A 24,763-nucleotide genomic window follows, 5' to 3' on the forward strand; every position below is an offset into this window, starting at 1 on the left:
CTGTTTGCCAACCGGAAAACGACCCATTTATCCTGACGCTCTGTTTTCTGTTAGTTATCCAATCCTCTATCCATGCTAATATATTACCCTCAACCCCGTGAACTTTTATCTTGTGCAGTAACCTCTTATGTGGCACCTGATCATAGAAAATAGGTGCAGGAGTAGGACATTCGGCCCTTTGAGCCTGTACCACCATTCAATATGATCATGGCTGATCATGCACTTCAGTACCCCTTTCCTGCTTTCTCTCCATACCCCTTGATCCCTTTAGCCGTAAGGGCCACATGCAACTCCCTTTTGAATATATCTTAACGAAGTGGCCTCAACAACTTTCTGTGGTAGAGAATTCCACAGGTTCACAACTCTGAGAAGTTTCTCCTCATCTCAGTCCTAAATGGCTTACTCCTTATCCTTAAACTGTGACCCCTGGTTCTGGACTTCCCCAACATCGGGAACATTCTTCCTGCATCTAACCTGTCTAAACCCGTCAGAATGTTATATGTTTCTATGAGATCCCCTCTCATTCTTCTAAATTCCATTGAATATAAGCCTAGTCGATCCAGTCTTTCTTCATATGTCAGTCCTATCATCCCGGGAATCAGTCTGGTGAACCTTCGCTGCACTCCCTCAATAGCAAGAATGTCCTTCCTCAGGAGACCAAAACTGCACACAATATTCAAGGTGTGGTCTCACCAAGGCCCTGTACAACTGCAGTAAGACTTCCCTGTTCCTATACTCAAACCCTCTCGCTTTGAAGGCCAGCATGCCATTTGCCTTATCGAATGCCTTCTGCAAATCCAAATGCACCACATCCACTGGTTCCCCTTTATCCACCCTGCTCGTTACATCCTCAAAGAACTCCAGAAAATTTGTCAAACATGATTTCCCTTTCATAAATCCATGCTGACTCTGCTTGATTGAATTATGCTTTTCCAAAGGTCCTGCTACTGCTTCCTTAATAATGGACTCCAGCATTTTCCCAACGACAGATGTTAGGCTAACTGGTCTATAGTTTCCTGCTTGCGGCTCTGCTTGTTGAAGAGCCGGATTCTGCACTGCGATAAATGCACAGATACGGAGCACGTGCCTTACCTCAGAGGGACAAACTCCAGCGGAGAGCGATAAAAGAAGGTATTGGAAAGGTCTGCCCCCTCCTTATCCTGCGTGGAGCGGGAGGCGAAGAGTGGAAGGGCTGGGGACAACCCGCTTTGCTGCAGCTCTGTTGGGTGAACAATGATCCCGTCAATACTCTCGATTGAAAGGATTACGCACAGATATAGTCATAGAATCATAGACATTTATGGCACAGAAGGAGGCCATCCGGCACATCCGGTCTGTGCCATAGTAAGAACATAATAGGAGCAGGAGTAGGCCATACGGCCCCTCGAGCCTGCTCCACCATTTAATATGATCATGGCTGATCCGATCATGGACTCAGGTCCACTTCCCCGCCCGCTCCCCATAACCCCTTAACCCCTTAGCGTTTAAGAAGCTGTCTATCTCTGTCTTAAATTTATTCAATGACCCAGCTTCCACAGATCTCTGAGGCAGCGAATTCCACAGATTCACAACCCTCAGAGAAGAAATTTCTCCTCATCTCAGTTTTAAATGGGCGGCCCCTTATTCTAAGATCATGCCCTCTAGTTCTAGTCTCCCCCATCAGTGGAAACATCCTCTCTGCATCCACCTTGTCAAGCCCCCTCATAATCTTATACGTTTCGATAAGATCACCTCTCATTCTTCTGAATTCCAATGAGTAGAGGCCCAACCTACTCAACCTTTCCTCATAAGTCAACCCCCTTATCTCTGGAATCAACCGAGTGAACCTTCTATGAACTGCCTCAAAAATGTGTCAATCTCGGCTTCAAATATACTCAATGATTGAGCATCCACTGCCCTTTCGAGTAGAGAATTACAACGATTCACAACCCCCCCCCCCCCACCCCGAGTGAAGAAATTCCTCCCGACTTCGGTCTTAAATGGCCGACCCCTTATCCTGAGTCTAGTCCCCTGGTTCTAGACTCTCCAGCCAGTGGAAACAACCTCTCAGCATCTACCCTCTGTCAATCCCCCTCAGAATCTTGTATGTTTCACTGTCTCAAATAAATATACAATATGGCAGCAAAAGCTGGGAGGACAAGTTCAAAAAGCTTTGAGGGCCTTTGTTACCCCAGATTAAAGCTGTCCTTTCACACTCGGCGTCTCTTCCTTGAAGCTTCAAGGGCCAGAGCGATCTCCTAGACTAGTTTCGATCGCCTCGGGGTGGGGGAGGAATTTCCCAGATTTTCTCCCCCTCCAAATTGGGTTTTTCGCCTCTCCCAGGGGATCACATGGTTTTTGGGCGGTGTGGGGAGTGTATATATTGCGATACACAAGGTGTTGCAGTTGTGGGGGACAGGCTGAATGGACACGAGGGCTTTTTCCTGTCCGTCATTGCTCGTAACTAAGCACTTGGTCCTTTTTCAACAGGCCGTTAATAATAATGTTAATCGTCTGTGTTACTCGAGTGGATGGGATGTGAACAGTAACATCAAAACAAAGTCCACTGGAAGTTTCACCCGCCATGGGGATCGGGCGGGAAAGTGGAGTTGAGGTTGAAGTTCAGCCATGATCTGATTGAATGACGGAGCAAGCTCGAGGATCATTAATGTCTGTGTCAATCAGTCAACAGTGAAACATACACGATTCTGAGGGGGATTGCCAGGGTAGATGCTGAGAGGTTTTTTCCCTGGCTGGAGAGTCTCGAACTAGGGGGGCACAGTCTCAGGAGAAGGAGTCGGCCATTTAAGATCAAGGTCGGGAGAAATCTCTTCACGGTTATGAATCGTCGTAATTCTCTATTCAAAAGGGCAGTGGATGCTCAGTCATTGACACATTTTTGGACTCTAGGGGAATCAAGGGATATGGAGATTGCAATGGGGATGGAGTATAAAAGCAGGGAAGTCTTGCGACAGTTATACAGGGTATTGGTGAGGCCACACCTGGAATACTGCGTGCAGTTTTGGTTTCCATATTTAAGAAAGGATACACTTGCTTTGGAGGCACTTGCTTTGGAGAAGGTTCACTCAGTTGATTCCAGGGATGAGGGGGTTGACTTATGAGGAAAGGTTGAGCAGGTTGGGCCTCTACTCATTGGAGTTCAGAAGAATGAGAGGTAATCTTATCGAAACATAGGGTCGAGGGGCTATATGGCCTGCTCCTGCTCCTATTTCTTATGTTCTTATTTATGTTCTTATGTGATCGGGTGAAGATCAGCCATGGTCTTATTGAATGGCGGAGCAGGCTCGAATTATGGCCTCCTCCTGCTCATAATTCTTATGTCCCACCTATTACAGTGAAAGTCTAACATATAGTACCGTTCCAAACCTCAGTAAAACAATATTCATCTGATCCGGGAAAGTAGGGATGCAGCAGGGGCAGTCAACAGATTGTCTTGCTCTCTGACAAAGATGTCTATGAGCTCCTCGCACTTGTTGGGAGATGAGGGGGCAGGGGAGAGGGGTTTAAGGACATGGTTGGTAGCTGGGGAGGTTACATTTGCACTGATGGCCCTCGAGTAGTGAAATTCACAATCTATTTATCTATTTTAAAATCCATAGGAAAAATATATATGAAAACCTTATGGTTTAAAGAAAGAGCAAGCTCCGATTCCATCACAAGAGCAGCAGGAAGGCCAACAGATCGGAGAGTGGGTCAGTGCCCACCACTCTCTGATCATTGGGTCACTTACCAAGCATTGGTCTGAGTTGGTGCAGCCTGAAGTCCCTCTGCTCGCTCATCGATTCTTCGGTAACGGAGATCATCCCTTCCTCCATCGTGGGGAACTCCTCAAGGGTCCGCTCGCGCTCCGCACTGGCCAGGAGCAGCCGAGAAACAGATGCTGAGCTCACCTCCCCGATATCTGCTTCTGCCTGCAGCTGGGGCCATGACTCACCGCCCTACCGAGAAAGCATGGAACACAGCAAGTGAGTGGGCTGGGCGCAGCTCCGGGTACAGTAACATCGAGTCCGCAGCACAGAAACAGGCCATTCCGCCCAATGGGCCCATTCCTGTGCCTGTGCTCCACACGAGCCTCCTCCCACCCCTCTTCATCCCACCCTATCAGCATATCCTTCTATTCCTTCCTCCCTCATGTGTTTATCCAGCCTCCCCTTGAATGTATCTATACTATTCGCTTCAACCACTCCCTGTGGCAGCGAGTTCCACATTCTCACCACTCTCTGGGTAAAGAAGTTGCTCCTGAATTCTCTATTGGATTTATTCGTGACTACCTTATATTGATGGCCCCCGAGTTCTGGTCTTCCCCACAAGTGGTAACATTTTCTTCACTTCTTCCCGATCAAACACTTCCATAACCTTAAAGACTGCTACCGGTTGCCACACATTTGGTTTTGGACTCACCAACTGCAGCCTTTGACACGGGTGACCACTCCATCCTCCTCACCACTGTCCAGCTGGGTGGGACTGCACTTGCCTGGTTCCATTCTTATCGATCTAATGTAGCCATAAAATCACCTGCACTGGCTTCTCTTCCCGCTCCCGCATCGTTACCTCTGGTGTCCCCCAAGGATCTATCCTTGGCCCCCTCCTATTTCTCATCTACATGTTGCCCCTCGGCGACATCATCCGAAAACACAGCGTCGGTTTCCACATGTACACTGACGACACTCAGCTCTACCTCACCACCACTTCTCTCTCCCCCCTCCCCCCCCCCGCCGCCCCCCACGGTCTCTAACTTGTCAGACTGCTTGTCCGACATCCAGTTCTGGATGAGCAGAAATATTCTCCAATTAAATATTGGAAAGCCTGAAGCCATTGTCCTTGGTCCCCGCCAAAAACTGCGTTCGCTCGCCACCGACTCCATCCCTCTCCCGAGCATCTATCTGAGGCTGAACCAGCTTGTTCGCAACCTTGGTTCATATTTGACCCTGAAATGAGCTTCCGGCCACATATCCGCAGCATAACTGAAACCGCCTATTTCCACCTCTATCATCGCCCGTCTCCGCCCTTGCCTCAGCTCATCTGCTGCTGAAGCCCACATCCGTGCCTTTGTTACCTCTAGACTGGACTACTCCAACTCACTCCTGGATGACCTCCCACACTCTACCCTACTTAAACTTGAGTTCATCCAAAACTCGGCAGCTCGTGCCCTAACTCGCATCAAGTCCTGCTCACCCATCACCCCTGCACTCGCTGACCTACACTGGCTCTCAGTTAAGTAACGCCTCGATTTCTCATCCTTGTTTTCAAATCCCTCCATGGCCTCATCCTTCCCCATCTCTGTAATCTCTTTAAGCCTTACAACCACCCCCCCCCCCCCCCCCCACCACCCTGATTATAACTGCTCAACCATTAGTGGCCGTGCCTTCAGCTTCCTGGGCCCGAAGCTCTGGAACTCACTCCCTAAACCTCTCCGCCTCTCTACCTTCCTTTAAGACGCTCCTTAAGATCCACCTCTTTGTCCAAGCTTTTGGTCATCTGCTGTAATTTCTTCTTATGTGACTCGGTGTCAAATTTATTTGTTTTGTCTTATAATACTCCTGCGAAGCGCCTTGGGACTTTTTACTACGTTAAAGGCTCTATATAAATAAAAGTTGTTGTTGTATTTTCTTTCATACATTTGTGCTCACTCAACTCATTTCCTACATTACAACAGTGACTGCACTCCAAAAGTACTTCATTGGCTGTAAATCATTGAGACGTCCGGTGGTCATGAAAGGAGCTATATAAGTCTAAGTCCTTTTTTCTTTCTTTTGAAAGGATACAGAAAAGATGAAGGGAAAGGTAGGACTGGATTATTTTTATTCGATCCTGGGATGTGGGTGTCGCTGGCGAGGCCGGCATTTATTGCCCATCCCCAATTGCCCCTCGAGAAGGTGGTGGTGAGCCGCCTTCTTCAACCGCTGCAGTCCGTGTGGTGACAGTGCTGTTAGGCAGGGACTTATGAGGGGCAATTGTGTAAACTAGGCATGTTCTCACCGGGAAAGAATGGGGTGAAGTGATCCGATTGCTGTTTTTAGCATTCTAAAGGGAGTAGGTAACATCGACCATAACAAGCTGTTTCACCTTGTACAGACAGTAGAACCAGAAGGGGGAATATTCAAAAACTGGTCTATGGAGACATTATTTCAGTGAGCAAGTGGTAAATCAGGACACTGGGAGTACTATTTCTTCCAATAATGTCATGGGATCTTTAACATCCGACCAGACCACTGGAATAAGCAGGCAGGGCATTAGTTTAATATCTCAACTGTTAAATGGCACCTTTGACAATGCTGCACTCCTTCATTACTGCGCTGGGGTATTCATTCAGATTACACGGTCAAATTCCTGGTGTGAAGCTTAAATCCACAAACTTCTAACCTAGAGGACAATGGGTGTGTGACGCACCCCGCACCCCCCACCCCCCCCCCCCCAGGGCCCTGTACTGGGGTCTCAGCCTTTCCCGATATTTACCGATGATTTGGATAAAGGAACAGAGAGCCCTATATCCGAGTTTGCTGATGACACTGAGTTAGGAGGCACAGTAAATAGTGTGGGCCGGAGCAGGAAGTTGCAGAGGGACACCGATAGATTCAGTGAGTGGGCAAAACTGTGGCAGATGCAGTTCAGTGCGGGGGGGGAGTGTGAGGTCATCCACTCTGGGATCTAAGAAAGATCGATCAGAGTATTTTCTACATGGTGAGAAGCTGGGAACTGTGGAGGAGCCGAGAGATTACGGGCCCCAAGTACAGAAATCACTAAAGCCAGTGGACGGGTACAACAAATAATTCAAAAGGCTCATGGAATGTTGGCCTTTACCTCGGGGTGTGGAATACAAGGGGCTGGAAGTTATGTTCCAGTTGTACAGAGCTCTGGTCAGACCCTGTCTGCAGTAACTGCGTTCAGTCCTGGGCCCCTCCCCTCAGGAAGGTTATATTGGCCTCGGAGGGGGGCAGCCCAGATTCACTACAATTATACCAGTGTGAGAAGCGTTAAATTATGAGGAAAGATTGCATAGACTGGATTTGTATTCCATTGAATAAAGAAGATTAAGGGATGATCTAATTGAGGTATTTAAGATGATTAAAGAAGTTGATCGGGTAGATAGAGAGAAACTACTTCCTTTGGTGAGGAAGTCCGGATCAAGGGGGCATAACGTTAAAATTAGAGCCAGGCCGTTCAGGGTGATGTCAGGAAGTATTTCTTCACACAAAGGGTAGAGAGAATCTGGAACTCCCTCCCCAAAAGCTGTTGAGGCTGAGATTAATCGATTTTTGATAGGCAAGGTTATTAAAGGATATGGAACCAAGGCAGATAAATGGAGTTGAGCTATGATCTAACTGAGGGGCAAAATGGCCTCATGTTCCGAGTGGCAAGAGTGCTACCAACTGTGCCAAGCTGACATCTTGAGGTCAGACAGCATGCCGACATGGGCATGGCAGTGTGGTGATCATGTTACTGGACCAGTAATCCACGGGCCTGGGCTAAGAATCCAGACAACCCGAGATCAAATCACACTTCGAGAAATTGAATTCAGTTTTTTTTTAATCTGAAAATAAAAAGCTGGCATCAGTAAAAGTGACCATTGTCATAAAAACCCACCCCGGTTCACTAATGTCCTTTAGGGAAGGAAACCTGCCGTCTTTACCCGGTTTGGGCCTATACGTGACTCCAGACCCACACCAACGTGGTTGATTCTTTAAGTGCCCTCTGATGTGGCCGAGCGAGGTACTCAGACATATCAAACCTGCTACAAAGCAGCATTATCAGTCATAGGCAGTCCCTCGGAATCGAGGAAGACTTGCTCCCTCTCTAAAAGTGAGTTCTCAGGTGACTGAACAGTCCAATACGGGAATTACAGTCTCTGTCGCAGGTGGGACAGATAGTGGTTGGAGGAAAGGGAGGGTGGGGAGTCTGGTTTGCCGCACGCTCCTTCCGCTGCCTGCGCTTGGTTTCTGCATGCTCTCGGCAATGAGACACGAGGTGCTCAGCGCCCCCCCCCGGATGTACTTCCTCCACTTAGGGCAGTCTTTGGCCAGGGACCCCCAGGTGTCGGTGGGGATGTTGCACACACGTGGACCAGTGCCACGTGCTAGTCAGAGCAGGAATCGCAGGATAGCTCAGATGAATACGTGGCTTGAGGAATGGTGCAAGGGGGAGGGATTCAAATTCCTGGGACATTGGAACCGGTTCTGGGGGAGGTGGGACCAGTACAAACTGGACAGTCTGCACCTGGGCAGGATCGGAACCAATGTCCTAGGGGGAGTGTTTGCTAGTGCTGTTGGGGAGAGTTTAAACTAATATAGCAGAGGGATGGGAATCAATGCAGGGAGACAGAGGGAAGTAAAAAGACAGAAGAAAAAGGTAGGAAGGAGAAAAACAAGAATGGAGGGCAAAGAAATCAAAAAGGGCCATATTACAACATCATTCTAAAAGGACAAAGAGTGTTAAAAAAACAAGCCTGAAGGTTCCAATGCAAGGAGCATTCGGAATAAGGTGGATGAATTAACTGCACAGATAGCTGTTAACGGATATGATGTAATTGGGATTACGGAGACATGGCTCGAGGGTAACCAAGGCTGGGAACTCAACATCTAGGGGTATTCAATATTCAGGAAGGACAGACAGGAAGGAAAAGGAGGTGGGGTAGCGGTACTGGTTAGAGGAGATTAACACAATAGTAAGGAAGGACATTAGCGTGAATGATGTGGAATCTATATGGGTAAAGCTGCGAAACACCAAAGGGCAGGAAGTGGGAATTGTGTACAGACCACCAAACAGTAGTAGGGAGGTTGAGAACGGCATCAAACAGGAAATGAGGGACGCGTGCAATAAGGGTACAGCAGTTATCATGGGTGACTTTAATCTACATATTGATTGGGCTAACCAAACTGGTAGCAATACTGTGGAGGAGTTATTCCTGGAGTGTAGAAGGGATGGTTTTCTAGATCAATATGACGAGGAACCAACTCGAGGGCTGGCCATCCTAGACTGGGTCTTGTGTGACGAGAGGGGATTAATTAGCAATCTGGTTGTGCGAGGCCTCTTGGGGAAGAGTAACCATAATATGGTAGAATTCTTCATTAAGATGGAGAGTGACACAATTAATTCAGAGACTAGGGTCCTGAACTTAAGGAAAGGAAACTTCGACAGTGTGAGACATGAATTGGCTAGGATAGACTGGCGAATGATACTTAAAGGGTTGACGGTGGATAGGCAATGGCAGACAGTTAAAGATCACATGAACTACAACAATTGTACATCCCTGTCTGGCGTAAAAATAAAGCAGGGAAGGTGACTCAACCATGGCTAACAAGGGAAATTAAGGATAGTGTTAAATCCAAGGAAGAGTGTTGTAGCGGAAAATTCTCCCCTAGGGAAACGGCACCTGTAGCACAAGGTTTAGAACTAAATATGTAACCCTAATATCATAAAAATGGCTGCCCGTGAAGCCTCAAGGGATTTCTATGAGCTAAAAGAGACTGCATTCCAAGTTATCGATAACGGCTATGTTCTCACGCAGAAACACACTACAACTCCGCAGATGTTCCCCAGACGAGACGCCCTGGCCCGTAGAACAATACAACTCTGTAACAGGACTAAGATAAGGAGGCTATCCAAAGACAGCCAATGACAGTAAGATAAGGGGGGCCTGGACCATAGCAACACATCTCTAGGCAACCACGTAGTCACCTAATGTTTAGAACTATTGGTCTTATTGAATCTATAATCCATATGATTGGATAGTGTCCGGCCGAAATGGGCTGATGTAACTGTAGTAAACTGTTGCAAAACATATAAATATCCATGAAACCCTTTGTTCAGTGGAGAGAGGTACCTGGACCCACCAGTTGCTTCAGCTCCCCGCCGGCGTAATAAACCGTTTTGATGTATGGACCGACCCTGAGTGACAAGTGATTCTTGGAGGGTACATTCGCGCTAACAAAGGGGCATATAAATTGGCCAGAAAAAGCAGCAAACCTGAGGACTGGAAGAAATTTAGAATTCAGCAGAGGAGGACTAAGGGTTCAATTAGGAGGGGGAAAATAGAATATGAGTGTAAGCTTGCAGGTAACATAAAAACTGACTGCAAAAACTTCCATAAATATGTGAAGAGAAAAAGATTAGTGAAGACTCATGTAGGTCCCTTGCAGTCAGAATCAAGTGATTTCATATGCGGAACAAAGAAATGGTAGACCAATTGAACAAATACTTCGGTTCTGTCTTCACGAAGGAAGACACGAATAATCTACCGAGAATACGAGGGGACCGAGGGTCTAGCGAGAAGGGGGAACTGAGAGAAATCCTTATTAGTCAGGAAATTGTGTTGGGGAAATTGAAGGGACTGAAGGCCGATAAATCCCCAAAGCCTGATAGTCTGCATCCCAGAGTACTTAAGGAAGTGGCCCTAGAAATAGTAGATGCATTGGTGATCATTTTCCAACATTCCATAGACCCTAGATCAGTACCTATGGATTGGAGGGTAGCTAATGTAACCCCACATTTTAAAAAAAAGGAGGGAGAGAGAAAACAGGGAATTATAGACCGGTTAGCCGGATATCGGTGGTGGGGAAAATACTGGAGTCAATTATTAAAGATGTAATAGCAGCGCATTTGGAAAGCAGTGACAGGATCGGTCCAAGTCAGCATGGATTTATGAAAGGGAACTCGCGCTTGACAAATCTCTAGAGTTTTTTGAGGATGTAACTAATAGAGTGGACAAGGGAGAACCAGTAGATGTGGTTTATTTGGATTTTCAAAAGGCTTTTGACAAGGCCCCACACAAGAGATTTGTGTGCAAAATGAAGGCACATGGTATTGGGGGTAATGTATTGACGTGGATAGAGAAATGGTTGGCAGTCAGGAAGCAAAGAGTGGGAATAAACGGGTCCTTTACAGAATGGCAGGCAGTGACTAGTGGGGTAGTGCAAGGTTCAGTGCTGGGACCCCAGCTATTTACAATATACATTAATGATTTAGATGAAGGAATTGAATGTAATATCTCCAAGTTTGCAGATGACACTAAACTGGGTGGCAGTGTGAGCTGTGAGGAGGATGCTAAGAGGCTGCAGGGTGACTTGGATAGGTTAGGTGAGTGGGCAAATGCATAGCAGATGCAGTATAATGTGGATAAGTGTGAGGTTATCCACTTTGGTGGCAAAAACAGGAAGGCAGATTATCTGAATGGTGACAGATTATTAACAGGGGAGATGCAACAAGACCTGGGTGTCATGGTACATCAGTCATTGAAGGTAGGCATGCAGGTACAGCAGGCAGTAAAGAAAGCAAATAGCATGCTGGCCTTCATAGCGAGGGGATTTGGGTATAGGAGCAGGGAGATCTTGCTGCAGTTGTACAGGGCCTTGGTGAGACCACACCTTGAGTAGTGTGTGCAGTTTTGGTCTCCTAATCTGAGGAGGAACATTCTTGCTATTGAGGAAGTGCAGCGAAGGTTCACCAGACAGATTCCCAAGATGGCAGGGTTGACATATGAGGAAAGACTGGATCGGCTAGGCTTATACTCACTGGAATTTAGAAGAATGAGAGGGGATCTCATAGTAACATACAAAATTCTGACAGGACTGGACAGGTTAGATGCAGGAAGAATGTTCCTGATGTTGGGGAAGTCCAGGACCAGGGGACACAGTCTAAGGATAAGGGGTAAGCCATTTAGGACAGAGATGTGTTGTGAACCTGTGGAATTCTCTGCCACAGAAAGTAATTGAGTCCAGCTCGTTGGACATATTCAAAAGGGAGTTAGATGTGGCCCTTATAGCTAAAGGGATCGGAGGTATGGAGAGAAGGCTGGGGTGGGGTACTGAGATTGAATGATCAGCCTTGATCATATTGAATGGTGGTTCAGGCTCCAAGGGCCGAATGGCCTACTCCTGTACCTATTTTCTACGTTTCTATGTTTATCAGGGTGTCCTTGAAACGTTTCCTCTGCCCACCTGGGGCTCGCTTACCACGTAGGAGTTCCGAGTAGCGCGCTTGCTTTGGGAGTCTTGTGTCCGGCATGCAGACAAAGCAGCATTATAGGAACACTTTCACCACACGGACTGCAGCGGTTCAGGAAGGCGGCTCACCACCACCTTCTCACGGGCAACTAGGCAATAAACGCTGGCCTTTCCGGTGACGCCCACATCCCCAAAAGGAATTAAAAAACTCACTGTGCAGGCTCACACTTAGCTCAGAATGTCCGAGCATTGTGCTCGGTCTGGATATAACTCTCAGAGAGGACCTGCTATCGACTCAAACACCTAGCCAGTTCCCCTCATCACCGTGTTACCTGCTTGGCTCGCTGGACGATGACCTCTCCCAGCGAGAAGCCACTTGCATTGGACAGCTGGGTCCCACTTCCAGGGCTGCTGGTTTGGCTCGCCTGCTCCTCCAAGCCACGGGTCAGCGGTGGAGTTGTTGCTATCGCCTACAAGAGACAACACGTTGCAACTGCTTAAAAATACATCATTGAGGCAGCCAGTCTGTGTTGCAACTTCCTGTTGTCATGTTTTTGTCCCACCTTTTGTGACAACTTTGTCCTGTTGTACACTCATATTTACACCAAGCTCATGGTCTACAGGGCTGTAGTGATACCCTCCCTCCTGTATGGCTCAGAGAAATGGACCATATACAGTAGACACCTCAAGTCGCTGGAGAAATACCACCAACGATGTCTCCGCAAGATCCTGCAAATCCCCGAGAGGGCAGACGCGCCAACGTTAGCGTCCTCGATCAGGCCAACATCCCCAGCATCGAAGCACTGACCACACTCGACCAGCACCTGGGCAGGACCGGAACCAATATCCTAGGAGGAGTGTTTGCTAGTGCTGTTGGAGAAGGATTAAACTAATATGGCAGGGGGATGGGAACCTATGCAGGGAGAGAGAGAGAAATAAAATGGGGGCAGAAGCAAAAGATAGAAAGGAGAATAGTAAAAGTGGAGGGCAGAGAAACCCTAGGCAAAAATCAAAAAGGGCCACATTACAGCAAAATTCTAAAGGGACAAAGAGTGTTAAAAAGACAAGCCTGAAGGCTCTGTGCCTCAATGCGAGGAGTATTCGTAATAAGTTGTATAAATTAACTGCGCAGGCAGCTATTAATAATTATGATATAATTGGGATTACAGAGACATGGCTCCAGGGTGACCAAGGCTGGGAACTCAACATCCAGGGGTACTCAACATTCAGGAAGGATAGACAGAAAGGAAAAGGAGGTGGAGTAGCGTTACTGGTTAAAGAGGAAATTAATGCAATAGTAAGGAAGGACATTAGCTTGGATGATGTGGAATCTGTATGGGTGGAGCTGCGGAATACCAAAGGGCAGAAAACGCTAGTGGGAGTTGTGTACAGACCACCAAACAGTAGTAGTGAGGTTGGGGACAGCATCAAACAAGAAATTAGGGATGTGTGCAATAAAGGTAGAGCAGTTATCATGGGTGACTTTAATCTACATATAGATTGGGCTAACCTAACTGGTAGCAATATGGTGGAGGAGGATTTCCTGGAGTGTATTAGGGATGGCTTTCTAGACCAATGTGTCGAGGAACCAACCAGAGAGCTGGCCATCCGAGACTGGGTGATGTGTAATGAGAAAGGACTAATTAGCAATCTTGTTGTGCGAGGCCCCCTGGGGAAGAGGGACCATAATATGGTAGAATTCTTTATTAAGATGGAGAGTGACACAATTAATTCAGAGACTAGGGTCCTGAACTTAAGGAAAGGTAACTTCGATGGTATGAGACGTGAATTGGCTAGGATAGAATGGCAAATGATACTTAAAGGGTTGACAGTGGATAGGCAATGGCAGACATTTATAGATTACATGGATGAACTTCAACAATTGTACATCCCTGTCTGGAGTATAAATAAAACAGGGAAGGTAGCTCAACCATGGCTAACAAGGGAAATTAGGGATAGTGTTAAATCCAAGGAAGAGGCAAATAAATTGCCCAGAAAAAGCAGCAATCCTGAGGACTGGAGAAATTTAGAATTCAGCAGAGGAGGACAAAGGGTCTAATTAGGTGGGGGGAAATAAAGTATGAGAGGAAGCTTGCAGGGAATATAAAAACTGACTGCAAAAGCTTCTATAGATATGTGAAGAGAAAAAGATTAGTGAAGACCAACGTCGGTCCTTTGCAGACAGAATCAGGTGAATTTATAATGGGGAACAAAGAAATGGCAGACCAATTGAACAAATACTTTGGATCTGTCTTCACTAAGGAAGACACAAATAACCTTCCAGAAATCCAAGGGGTTCGAGGGTCTAGCGAAAAGGAGGAACTGAAGGAAATCCTTATTAGTCAGGAAATTGTGTTAGGGAAACTGATGGGATTTAAGGCCGATAAGTATGCTGGGATGCAGCCTAAGAAAGTGGCCTGAGAAATAGTGGATGCATTGGTGATCATTTTCCAACATTCTATTGACTCTGGATTCAGTTCTTATGGACTGGAGGGTAGCTAATGTAACACCACTTTTTAAAAAAGGAGAGAGAAAACAGGGAATTATAGACCGGTTAGCCTGACATCGGTGGTGGGGAAAATGTTGGAATCAATTATGAAAGATGAAATAGCAGCGCATTTGGAAAGCAGTGACAGGATCGGTCCAAGTCAGCATGGATTTATGAAGGGGAAATCATGCTTGACAAATCTTCCAGAATTTTTTGAGGATGTAACCAGTAGAGTGGACAAGGGAGAACCAGTGGATGTGGTGTAGTTGGACTTTCAAAAGGCTTTTGACAAGGTCCCACATAAGAGATTGGTGTGCAAAATTAAAGCACATGGTATTGATGTGGATAGAGAACTGGTTGGCAGTCAGGAAGCAGAGAGTCAGAATAAACGGGTCCTTTTCAGAATGGCAGGCAGTGACCAGTGGGGTGCTGCAGGGTTCAGTGCTGGGACCCCAGCTATTTACAATATACATCAATGATTTAGATGAAGGAATTGTATGTAATATCTCCAAGTTTGCAGATGACACTAAGCTGGGTGGCGGTGTGAGCTGTGAGGAGGATGCCAAGAGGCTGCATGGTGACTTGGACAGGTTAGTTGAGTGGGCAAATGCATGGCAGATGCAGAATAATATGGATAAATGTGAGGTTCTCCACTTTGGTGGCAAAAACAGGAAGACAGAATATTATCTGAATGGTGACAGATTAGGAAAAGGGGAGGTGCAATGAGACCTGGGTGCCATGGTACATCAGTTATTGAAGTTTGGCATGCAGGTACAGCAGGCCACACCTGGAGTATTGTGTTCAGTTTTGGTCTCCTAATCTGAGGAAGGACGTTCTTGCTATTGAGGGGGTACAGCGAAGGTTCACCAGATTGATATCCGGGATGGCAGGACTGACATACGAGGAGAGACTGGATCAACTGGGCTTGTGTCCACTGGAGTTTAGAAGAATGAGAGGGGATCTCATAGAAACATATAAAATTCTGACAGAATTGGACAGGTTAGAGGCAGGAAGAATGTTCCCGTTGCTGGGGAGTTCCAGAACCATGGGTCACAGTCTAAGAATAAGGGGTAAGCCATTTAGGACCGAAATGAGGAGAAACTTCTTCACTTAGAGAGTGGTTATCCTGTGGAATTCTCTACCGCAGAAAGTTGTTGAGGCCAGTTCGTTAGATATATTCAAAGGGAGTTAGATATGGCCCTTACGGCCAAAGGGATCAAGGGGTATAGAGAGAAAGCAGGAAAGGGGTACTGAGGTTGAATGATCAGCCATGATCTTATTGAATCGAGGGACCGAATGGCCTGCTCCTGCACCTAGTTTCTATGCTTCTAGCTCCGCTGGGCGGGCCACATTGATCGCATACCTGACACAAGACTCCCAAAGCAAGCGCTCTACTCGGAACTCCTACACGGCAAACGAGCCCAAGGTGGGCAGAGGAAACATTTCAAGGACTCAACGCCTCCCTGATAAAATGCAACATCCCCACCGACACCTGGGAGTCCCTGGCCAAAGACCGCCCTAAGTAGAGGAAGAGCATCCGGGAGGGAGCTGAGCACCTCGAGTCTCGTCGCCGAGAGCATGCAGAAATCAAGCGCAGGCAGCGGAAGGAGCGTGCGGCAAACCAGACCCACCCACCCTTTCCTTCGACCACTGTCTGTCCCACCTGTGACAGACTGTAATTCCCGTATTGGACCGTTCAGTCAGCTAAGAACTCATTTTTAGAGTGGAAGCAAGTCTTCCTCGATCTCGAGGGACTGCCTATGATGATGATGATTTACAATGGCAAATAAGAACATAAGAAATAGGAACAGGTGTAGGCCATATGGCCCCTCGAGCCTGCTCCGCCATACAATAAGATCATGGCTGATCCGATCATGGACTCAGCTCCACTTCTCCGCCCGCTCAACATAACCCCTTATCGTTTAAGAAACTGTCTATTTCTGTCTTAAATTTATTCAATGTCCCAGCTTCCACAGCTCTCTGAGGCAGAGAATTCCACAGATTTATAAGCCTCAGAGAAGAAATTCCTCCTCATCTCAGTTTTAAATGGGCAGCCCCTTATTCTGAGACTATGTCTCCTAGTTCTAGTCTCCCCTATCGGTGGAAACATCCTCTCTGCATCCACCTCATCAAGCCCCCTCATAATCTTATATGTTTCGATAAGATCACCTCTCATTCTTCTGAATTCCAATGAGTCGAGGCCCAACCTACTCAACCTTTCCTCATAAGTTAACATGCAGGTACAGCAAGCAATTAAGAAAGCGAATGGTATGTTGGCCTTTATTACAGGAGGATTTGAGTATAAGAGTAAAGACTTCTTACTGCAATTATATAGGGCCCTGGTGAGACCACACCTGGAGTATTGTGTACAGTTTTGGTCTCCTTACCTAAGGAAGGATACACTTGCCATAGAGGGAGTGCAACGAGGGTTCACCAGACTGATTCCTGGGATGGGGGGATTGTCCTATGAGGAGAGTTTGAGTAGACTAGGCCAATATTCTCTAGAGTTTAGGAGAGGTGATCTCATGGAAACATACACAATTCTTACAGGGCTCTTTTTCCGGGACATTGATGACTGTATCGGTGCCATTTCCTGCTCTTGCCCTGAACAAGAACATTTCATTCACATTGCTTCCAATTTCCACCCTTCCCTCACCTTCACATGGTCCATCTCCGACTTTTCTCTTCCCTTCCTCGACTTCTCTGGCTCCATTTCTGGGGCTAGGCTTTCGACCAGTATCCACGATAAGCCCATTGACTCCCACAGCTACCTGGACTACACGTCCTCCCACCCCGCATCCTGGAAGGACTCCATTCCATTCTCCCAGTTTCTCCGTCGCATCTGCTCTGACGACGCCACCTTTCACACTCGTGCCTCTGACATGTCTTCCTTTTTCCTCAACCGAGGATTCCCCTCCGCCGTGGTTAACGTGGCCCTCGACCGTGTCCGTTCTATTTCCCGTACCTCTGCTCTCGCCCCTTCCCCTCCCTCTCAGAACCACGACAGGGTTCCCCTTGTCCTCACCTTTCACCCCACCAGCCTCCACGTTCAACGGATCATCCTCCGCCATTTCCACCACCTCCAACGTGATCCCACCACCAATCACATCTTCCCCTCCCCCCTCAGCATTCCGAAGGGACCGCTCCCTCCGCGACACCCTGGTCCACTCCGCAGTCACCCCCCAGCACCCCCTCCCCTTCCCACGGTACCTTCCCGTGCAAGCGCAGGAGATGCAACACCTGCCCTTTTACCCCCTCCCTTCCCACTATCCAGGGCCACAAATACTCCTTCCAGGTGAAACAGCGATTTACTTGTACTTCTTGCAATTTAGTATTCGCTGCTCACGATGTGGTCTCCTCTACACTGGGGAGACCAAACGCTGATTGTTCTCCCCAATGACCGCTTTGCAGAGCACCTCCGTTCAGTCCGTAAGTGTGACCCTGAGCTTCCAGTCACCTGTCACTTTAATTCTCCACTGCATTCCCACTCTGATATCTCCGTCCTCAGTCTCCTGCACTGTTCCAACAAAGCTCAACGCAAGCCCGAGGAACAGCACCTCATCTTTCCTTCAGGCACTTTACAGCCTTCTGGTCTCAACATCAAGATCAACAATTTCAGATCATAACCGCTGCCAATCTTTGGCTCCCCCGCCCCCATCTTAGGTTTTTTTTCTCTTTGTCTCCAATGGCAGCTGCTCATGACTCCGCCATTCACACACTATCCAGATTAACCTTTTTCTAACTCCTGCCATTACCATTTCAATTCGGCCCATCATCCCTTTAGTCTCTCTAATCCCTCCTGCCTTCCACCCTATCACAGACCTTCCCTTTTGTTCTTCCCTCCCCTCCCCCTTTCAGTGCTAGTTAAGAATCTGTTCTTTTCGAACATTCACCAGTCCTGACAAAGGGTCATCGCCCTGAAACGTTAACTGTGTTTTTCTCTCCACAGATACTGCCTGACCCACTGAGATTGTACAGGGCCTTGGTGAGGCCTCACCTGGAATAGTGTGTTCAGTTTTGGTCTCCTAATCTGAGCAAGGACATTCTTGCTATTGAGGGAGTGCAGCGAAGGTTCACCAGATTGATTTCCGGGATGGTAGGACTGACATATGAGGAGAGACTAGATCGACTGGGCCTGTATTCACTGGAGTTTAGAAGGATGAGAGGGGATCTCATAGAAACATATAAGATTCTGATGGGATGGGACAGGTTAGATGCGGGTAGAATGTTCCCAATGTTGGGGAAGTCCAGAACCAGAGGACACAGTCTTAAGATAAGGGGTAGGTCATTTAGGACTGAGATGAGGATAAACTTCTTCACTCAGAGTTGTTAACTTGTGGAATTCCCAGCCGCAGAGAGATGTTGATGCCAGTTCATTGGATATATTGAAGAGGGAGCTAGATATGGCCCTTACAGCTAAAGGGATCAAGGGGCTATGGAGAGAAAGCAGGAAAGGGGTACTGAGGGAATGATCAGCCATGATCATATTGAATGGTGGTGCAGGCTCGAAGGGCCGAATGGCCTACTCCTGCACATATTTTCTATGTTTCTATGTTTCCAGCATTTTCTGTTTTTATTTCAGATTCCAGCATCTGCTGTATTTTGCTTTTGTTTTACTGGGCTTGACAGAGTAGATGCAGGGAGGATGTTTCCCCCGGCTGGGGAGTCTAGAACCAGGGTCAGTCTCAGAATAAGGGGTCGGCCATTTAGGGCTGAGATAAGGAGAAATTTCTTCACTGAGAGGGGGGTGAATCTTTGGAATTCTCTACCCCATTGGGCTGTGGAGGCTCAGTCTTTGAGTATATTCAAGACAGAGATCAATAGATTTTTGGATATTAAGGGAATCAAGGGATATGGGGATCGGGCAGTAAAGTGGAGTTGAGGTAGAAGATCAGCCATGATCTTATTAAATGACGGAGAAGGCTCGAGGGGCCGAGTAGCCTCCTCCTGCTCCTATTTCTTATGTTCTAAGTGAACTGATGCAAATTATTGGCTACTAGAGATCAATACTGGCGAGGCAGAGCCAAAACAAGTCGGGAGGAGGAAATGAAAGTGCATGTTGACAGCCGGCGGGGGTCAGAGACTATGATGACAGTTTGCACTCAGGACTCTGTCGTTACCCCCATTTCCACTCAATCAATAAATTCGATCGCGTCTCAGTTAACAGTCGCACACAGACACATCGGAAGCAGATTGGAAAACTGCAAATGTACCGCCCCTATTTAAAAAAGGAGGCAGACAAAAAGCAGGAAACTACAGACCAGTTCGCCTAACATCTGTGGTTGGGGAAGATGTTGGAGTCCATTATTAATGGATCAGTAGCAGGACATTTGGTAAAGCAAAATTTGGTCAGGCAGAGTCAGCATGGATTTATGAAGGGAAAATCATGTTTGACAAATTTGCTGGAATTCTTTGAGGATATAATGAACAGGGTGGATAAAGGGGAACCAGTGGATGTGGTGTATTTGGACTTCCAGAAGACATTTGACAAGGTGCCACATAAAAAGGTTACTGCACAAGATAAAAGTTCATGGGGTTGGGGGCAATATATTAGCATGGATAGAGGATTGGCTAACTAACAGAAAACAGAGTCGGGATAAATGGTTCATTCTCGGGTTGGCAATCAGTAACCAGTGGGGTGCCACAGGGATCAGTGATGGGACCCCAACTATTTACAATCTATATTAACGACTTGGAAGAAGGGACTGAGTGTAACGTAGCCAAGTTTGCTGACGATACAAAGATGGGAGGAAAAGCAATGTGTGAGGAGGACACAAAAAAATGTGCAAAAGGACAAAGATAGGCTAAGTGAATGGGCAAAAATTTGGCAGATGGAGTATAATGTTGGAAAGTGTGAGGTCATGCACTTTGGCAGAAAAAAATCAAAGAGCACGTTATTATTTAAATGGAGAAAAATTGCAAAATGTTGCAGTGCAGCGGGACCTGGGGATACTTGTGCATGAAACACAAAAGGCTATTATGCAGGTACAGCAAGTGATCAGGAAGGCCAATGGAATCTTGGCCTTTATTGCAAAGGGGTTGGAGTATAAAAGCAGAGAAGTCTTGCTACAGTTATACGGGGTATTGGCGAGGCCACACCTAGAGTACTGTGCAGTTTTGGTTTTCATGTTTAAGAAAGGATATACTTGCTTTGGAGGCAGTTCAGAGAAGGTTCACTCGGTTGATTCCGGGGATGAGGGGGTTGACTTATGAGGAAAGGTTGAGGAGGTTGGGGTCTCTACTCATTGGAATGCAGAAGAATGAGAGGTGATCTTATCGAAACGTATAAGATTATGAGGGGGGGCTTGACAAGGTGGATGCAGAGAGGATGTTTCCAGTGATGGGGGAGACTAGAATTAGGGGGCATAATCTTAGAATAAGGGGCCGACCATTTAAAACTTGAATTCGTTGCCCCAGAGAGCTGTGGAAGCTGGGTCATTGAATAAATTTAAGACCGAGATAGACAGTTTCTTAACCGATAAGAGAATAAAGGGTTATGGGGAGCGGGCAGGAAAGTGGACCCGAGTCCATGATCAGATCAGCCATGATTGTATTAAATGGCGGAGCAGGCTCAAGGGGCCGTATGGCCTACTCCTGCTCCTGCTCCTATTTCTTATGTTCTTATCTCGGCCACAATACCTTCTGAAGGGATTTATTGTGATGTAATGGATAGCTAGCCCGCAGTGACAACAACTTGCATTTATACAGCACCTTTAACGTCCCATGGCAATTCACAGGAGCGTTAACATAATTTGACACCGAGCCACACGAGGATATATAGGGGCTGATGACCAAAAGCTTGGCCAAAGAGGTAGGTTTTAAGGAGCATCTTAAAGGAGGAAAGGGAGGTAGAGAGGCGGAGAGGCTTAGGGAGGGAGATCCAGAGCTTGGGGCCTTGGCAGCGAAAGGTACGGCCACCGATGGTGGAGCGATGGAAATCGGGGATGCTCAAGCATTGCTTAACCGGGAGACAAATATCCACCTTTGGTCAACAGATATCTTTGGCTCTCCGATTTAAAATTACCGAGTGACTGCTGCCAACGACCGGACGCTGTGCAGAAGCGTACTGTACTGCACGTTAATCTGGAACCAGAAGCTTTTTTTCCCCCATGGAGCATTTCTCTACGGGAATTTTTGAAGCAGCCCGCTCCCTCCCGGCATTCTAACAATAATTTAACAAACCTGCTCCCATGTCCCATGCGCTAGCTATCCATTTCCGGTCCGTTGGCAGCAATCGCGCCCCTAAAATTAACACTTGACCCGGCATCAATTGCCGTTTGCGGAAGAGAGTTCGAAACTTCTGCTACCCTTTGTGTGTAGAAGTGTTTCCTAATTTCACACCTGAAAGGTCTGGCTCTAATTTTACCAGTGAAAATAGTTTCTCATGATCTAACCTATCTGTTCCCCTTAATATCCTGAAAACTTCGATCAGATCACCCCTTAACCTTCTAAATTCTAGAGAATACAACTCTAGTTTGTGTAATCTCTTGGGAGTCCAACTTTCTTCTGTCAAGAAGGCGTGGGCTGATGGGGTTCCACGCTCCCTCTCACCAATTCCTCATGCATGAGCCTTGACAGTGAGAGATAGGAAGCTATTCAAGCCCAACCTGACCCAACAGCCCCTCACAGACTTTCCAGTCAGGGTCTGTGATGACCACGTGGCAACCTGTCCTTAACCCAGGGGGGGGTTTCTGACCCACTCACTCCCGCCTCCCCCTCTCCTTCAGTGGTCTTACCCACTCCCTCCCCCTCTCCTTCAGTGGTCTGACCCACTCCCTGCCCCTCTCCTTCAGTGGTCTGACCCACTCCCTCCCCCTCTCCTTCACCGGTCTGACCCACTCACTCCCTCCTCCTGCTTCAGTGATCTTAACCCACTCCTTCCCCCTCTCCTTCAGTGGTCTGACCTACTCCCTCCCTCCTCCTTCACTGGTCTGACCCACTCTCTCCCGCTCCCTCTTCTCTCCTTCATGACTCTCACTCACCTGCTCCCTCTCGTTCACTGGGCTCACACGCTCTCTATCTAAAAAGCGGGAATATGGCGTTGAGATAGAGAATCAGCCATGATCATATTGAATGGCGATGCAACTCGAAGGGCCTTCTACTGCTCCTATTTTCTATGTTTCTCTCCTTCACTAGCCTCTCACTCACTCACTTCACTTGTCCCTCCCTCACTCGTCACGCACACTCTCTCTCTCTCTCCACCCCCCCCCCCACACTCTCTCTCTCTCTCTCTCTCTCTCTCTCTCTCTCTTCCCCCCCTCCCCGTTTTCTCTCTCTCTTTCCCCCCGTTCTCTCTCTCTGGATTGGAAAGCAGCTAATGTAACGCCTCTGTTTAAAAAAGGGGGCAGACAAAAGGCAGGTAACTATAGGCCGGTTAGTTTAACATCTGTAGTGGGAAAAATGCTTGAAACTATCATTAAGGAAGAAATAGCGGGACATCGAGATAAGAATAGTGCAATCAAGCAGACACAACATGGATTCATGAAGGGGAAATCATGTTTAATTAATTTACTGGAATTCTTTGAGGATATAACGAGCATGGTGAATAGAGGTGTACCGATGGATGTGGTGTATTTAGATTTCCAAAAGGCATTCGATAAGGTGCCACACAAAAGGTTACTGCAGAAGATAAAGGTACGCGGAGTCAGAGGAAATGTATTTGCATGGATCGAGAATTGGCTGGCGAACAGAAAGCAGAGAGTCGGGATAAATGGGTCCTTTTCGGGTTGGAAATCGGTGGTTAGTGGTGTGCCACAGGGATCGGTGCTGGGACCACAACTGTTTACAATATACATAGATGACCTGGAAGAGGGGACAGAGTGTAGTGTAACAAAATTTGCAGATGACACAAAGATTAGTGGGAAAGCGGGTTGTGTAGAGGACACAGAGAGGCTGCAAAGAGATTTAGATCGGTTAAGCGAATGGGCTAAGGTTTGGCAGATGGAATACAATGTCGGAAAGTGTGAGGTCATCCACCTTGGGGAAAAAAAACAGTAAAAGGGAATATTATTTGAATGGGGCGAAATTACAACATGCTGCGGTGCAAAGGGACCTGGGGGTCCTTGTGCATGAAACTCTTTTTGGTAATCTCAAAAAGTTAGTTTGCAGGTGCAGCAGGTAATCAGGAAGGCGAATGAAATGTTGGCCTTCATTGCGAGAGGGATGGAGTACAAAAGCATGGAGTTCCTGCTGCAACTGTATTGGTGAGGCCGCACCTGGAGTACTGCGTGCAGTTTTGGTCACCTTACTTAAGGAAGGATATACTAGCTTTGGAGGGGGTACAGAGACGATTCACTCGGCTGATTCCGGAGATGAGGGGATTACCTTACGATGATAGATTGAGTAGACTGGGTTCTCTCTCTCTCTCTCTCTCTCCACCCGCCCCGTTCACTCTCTCTCTCTCTCCACCAACCCCCCGTTCTCTCTCTCTCTCTCTCTCTCCGCCCCCCACCGTTCTCTCTCTCCCCCTCCCCCCGTTCTCTCTCTCTCTCCCCCTCCACCCCCCGTTCTCTCTCTCTCTCTCTCTCTCTCTCCCCCTGCCCCCTGTTCTCTCTCTCTCTCTTTCTCCCCCCCGTTCTCTCTCTCTCTCTCTCTCTCCCCCCCCGTTCTCTCTCTCTCTCTCTCTCTCTCTCTCCCCCTGCCCCCCATTCTCTCTCTCTCTCCCCCCCCGTTCTCTCTCTCTCTCTCTCTCTCTCTCTCTCTCCCCCCCGTTCTCTCTCTCTCTCTCTCTCTCCCCCCCGTTCTCTCTCTCTCTCTCTCTCTCTCTCTCCCCCGTTCTCTCTCTCTCTCTCTCTCTCTCCCCCGTTCTCTCTCTCTCTCCCCCCCGTTCTCTCTCTCTCTCTCTCTCTCTCCCGTTCTCTCTCTCTCTCTCCCCCCCGTTCTCTCTCTCTCTCTCCCCCCGTTCTCTCTCTCTCTCTCCCCCCGTTCTCTCTCTCTCTCTCTCTCCCCCCGTTCTCTCTCTCTCTCCCTCCCCCCGTTCTCTCTCTCTCTCCCCCCGTTCTCTCTCTCTCTCTCTCTCTCTCTCTCTCTCTCTCTCTCTCCCCCCCGTTCTCTCTCTCTCTCTCTCTCCCCCCGTTCTCTCTCTCTCTCTCTCTCCCCCCCGTTCTCTCTCTCTCTCCCCCGTTCTCTCTCTCTCTCCCCCGTTCTCTCTCTCTCTCCCCCGTTCTCTCTCTCTCTCCCCCGTTCTCTCTCTCTCTCTCTCCCCCGTTCTCTCTCTCTCTCTCTCTCTCCCCCGTCTCTCTCTCTCTCTCTCTCTCTCTCCCCCCGTTCTCTCTCTCTCTCTCTCTCTCTCTCTCTCTCTCCCGTTCTCTCTCTCCCCCGTTCTCTCTCTCTCCCC

General features: G+C 47.7%; 1 protein-coding gene across 2 annotated transcripts in view; it reads right to left on the reverse strand.

Moving 5' to 3' along the window:
• alms1 (ALMS1 centrosome and basal body associated protein) overlaps positions 1-24,763 on the reverse strand; it is a 123,797-nt gene that overhangs the window by 96,544 nt on the left and 2,490 nt on the right. For both annotated transcript variants that reach the window (XM_070866602.1, XM_070866607.1), the window contains exons 2-4: positions 12,272-12,409; positions 3,731-3,938; positions 1,093-1,219 (exon numbers count right to left, since the gene is read on the reverse strand). In XM_070866602.1, the coding sequence (XP_070722703.1) occupies positions 1,093-1,219; positions 3,731-3,938; positions 12,272-12,409 (473 nt within the window). The remainder of the gene's footprint in view (positions 1-1,092; positions 1,220-3,730; positions 3,939-12,271; positions 12,410-24,763) is intronic.

This window comes from Pristiophorus japonicus, chromosome 2 (genome assembly GCF_044704955.1).
Source record: "Pristiophorus japonicus isolate sPriJap1 chromosome 2, sPriJap1.hap1, whole genome shotgun sequence".
In the NCBI taxonomy this organism is placed as follows: Eukaryota; Metazoa; Chordata; class Chondrichthyes; family Pristiophoridae; genus Pristiophorus; species Pristiophorus japonicus.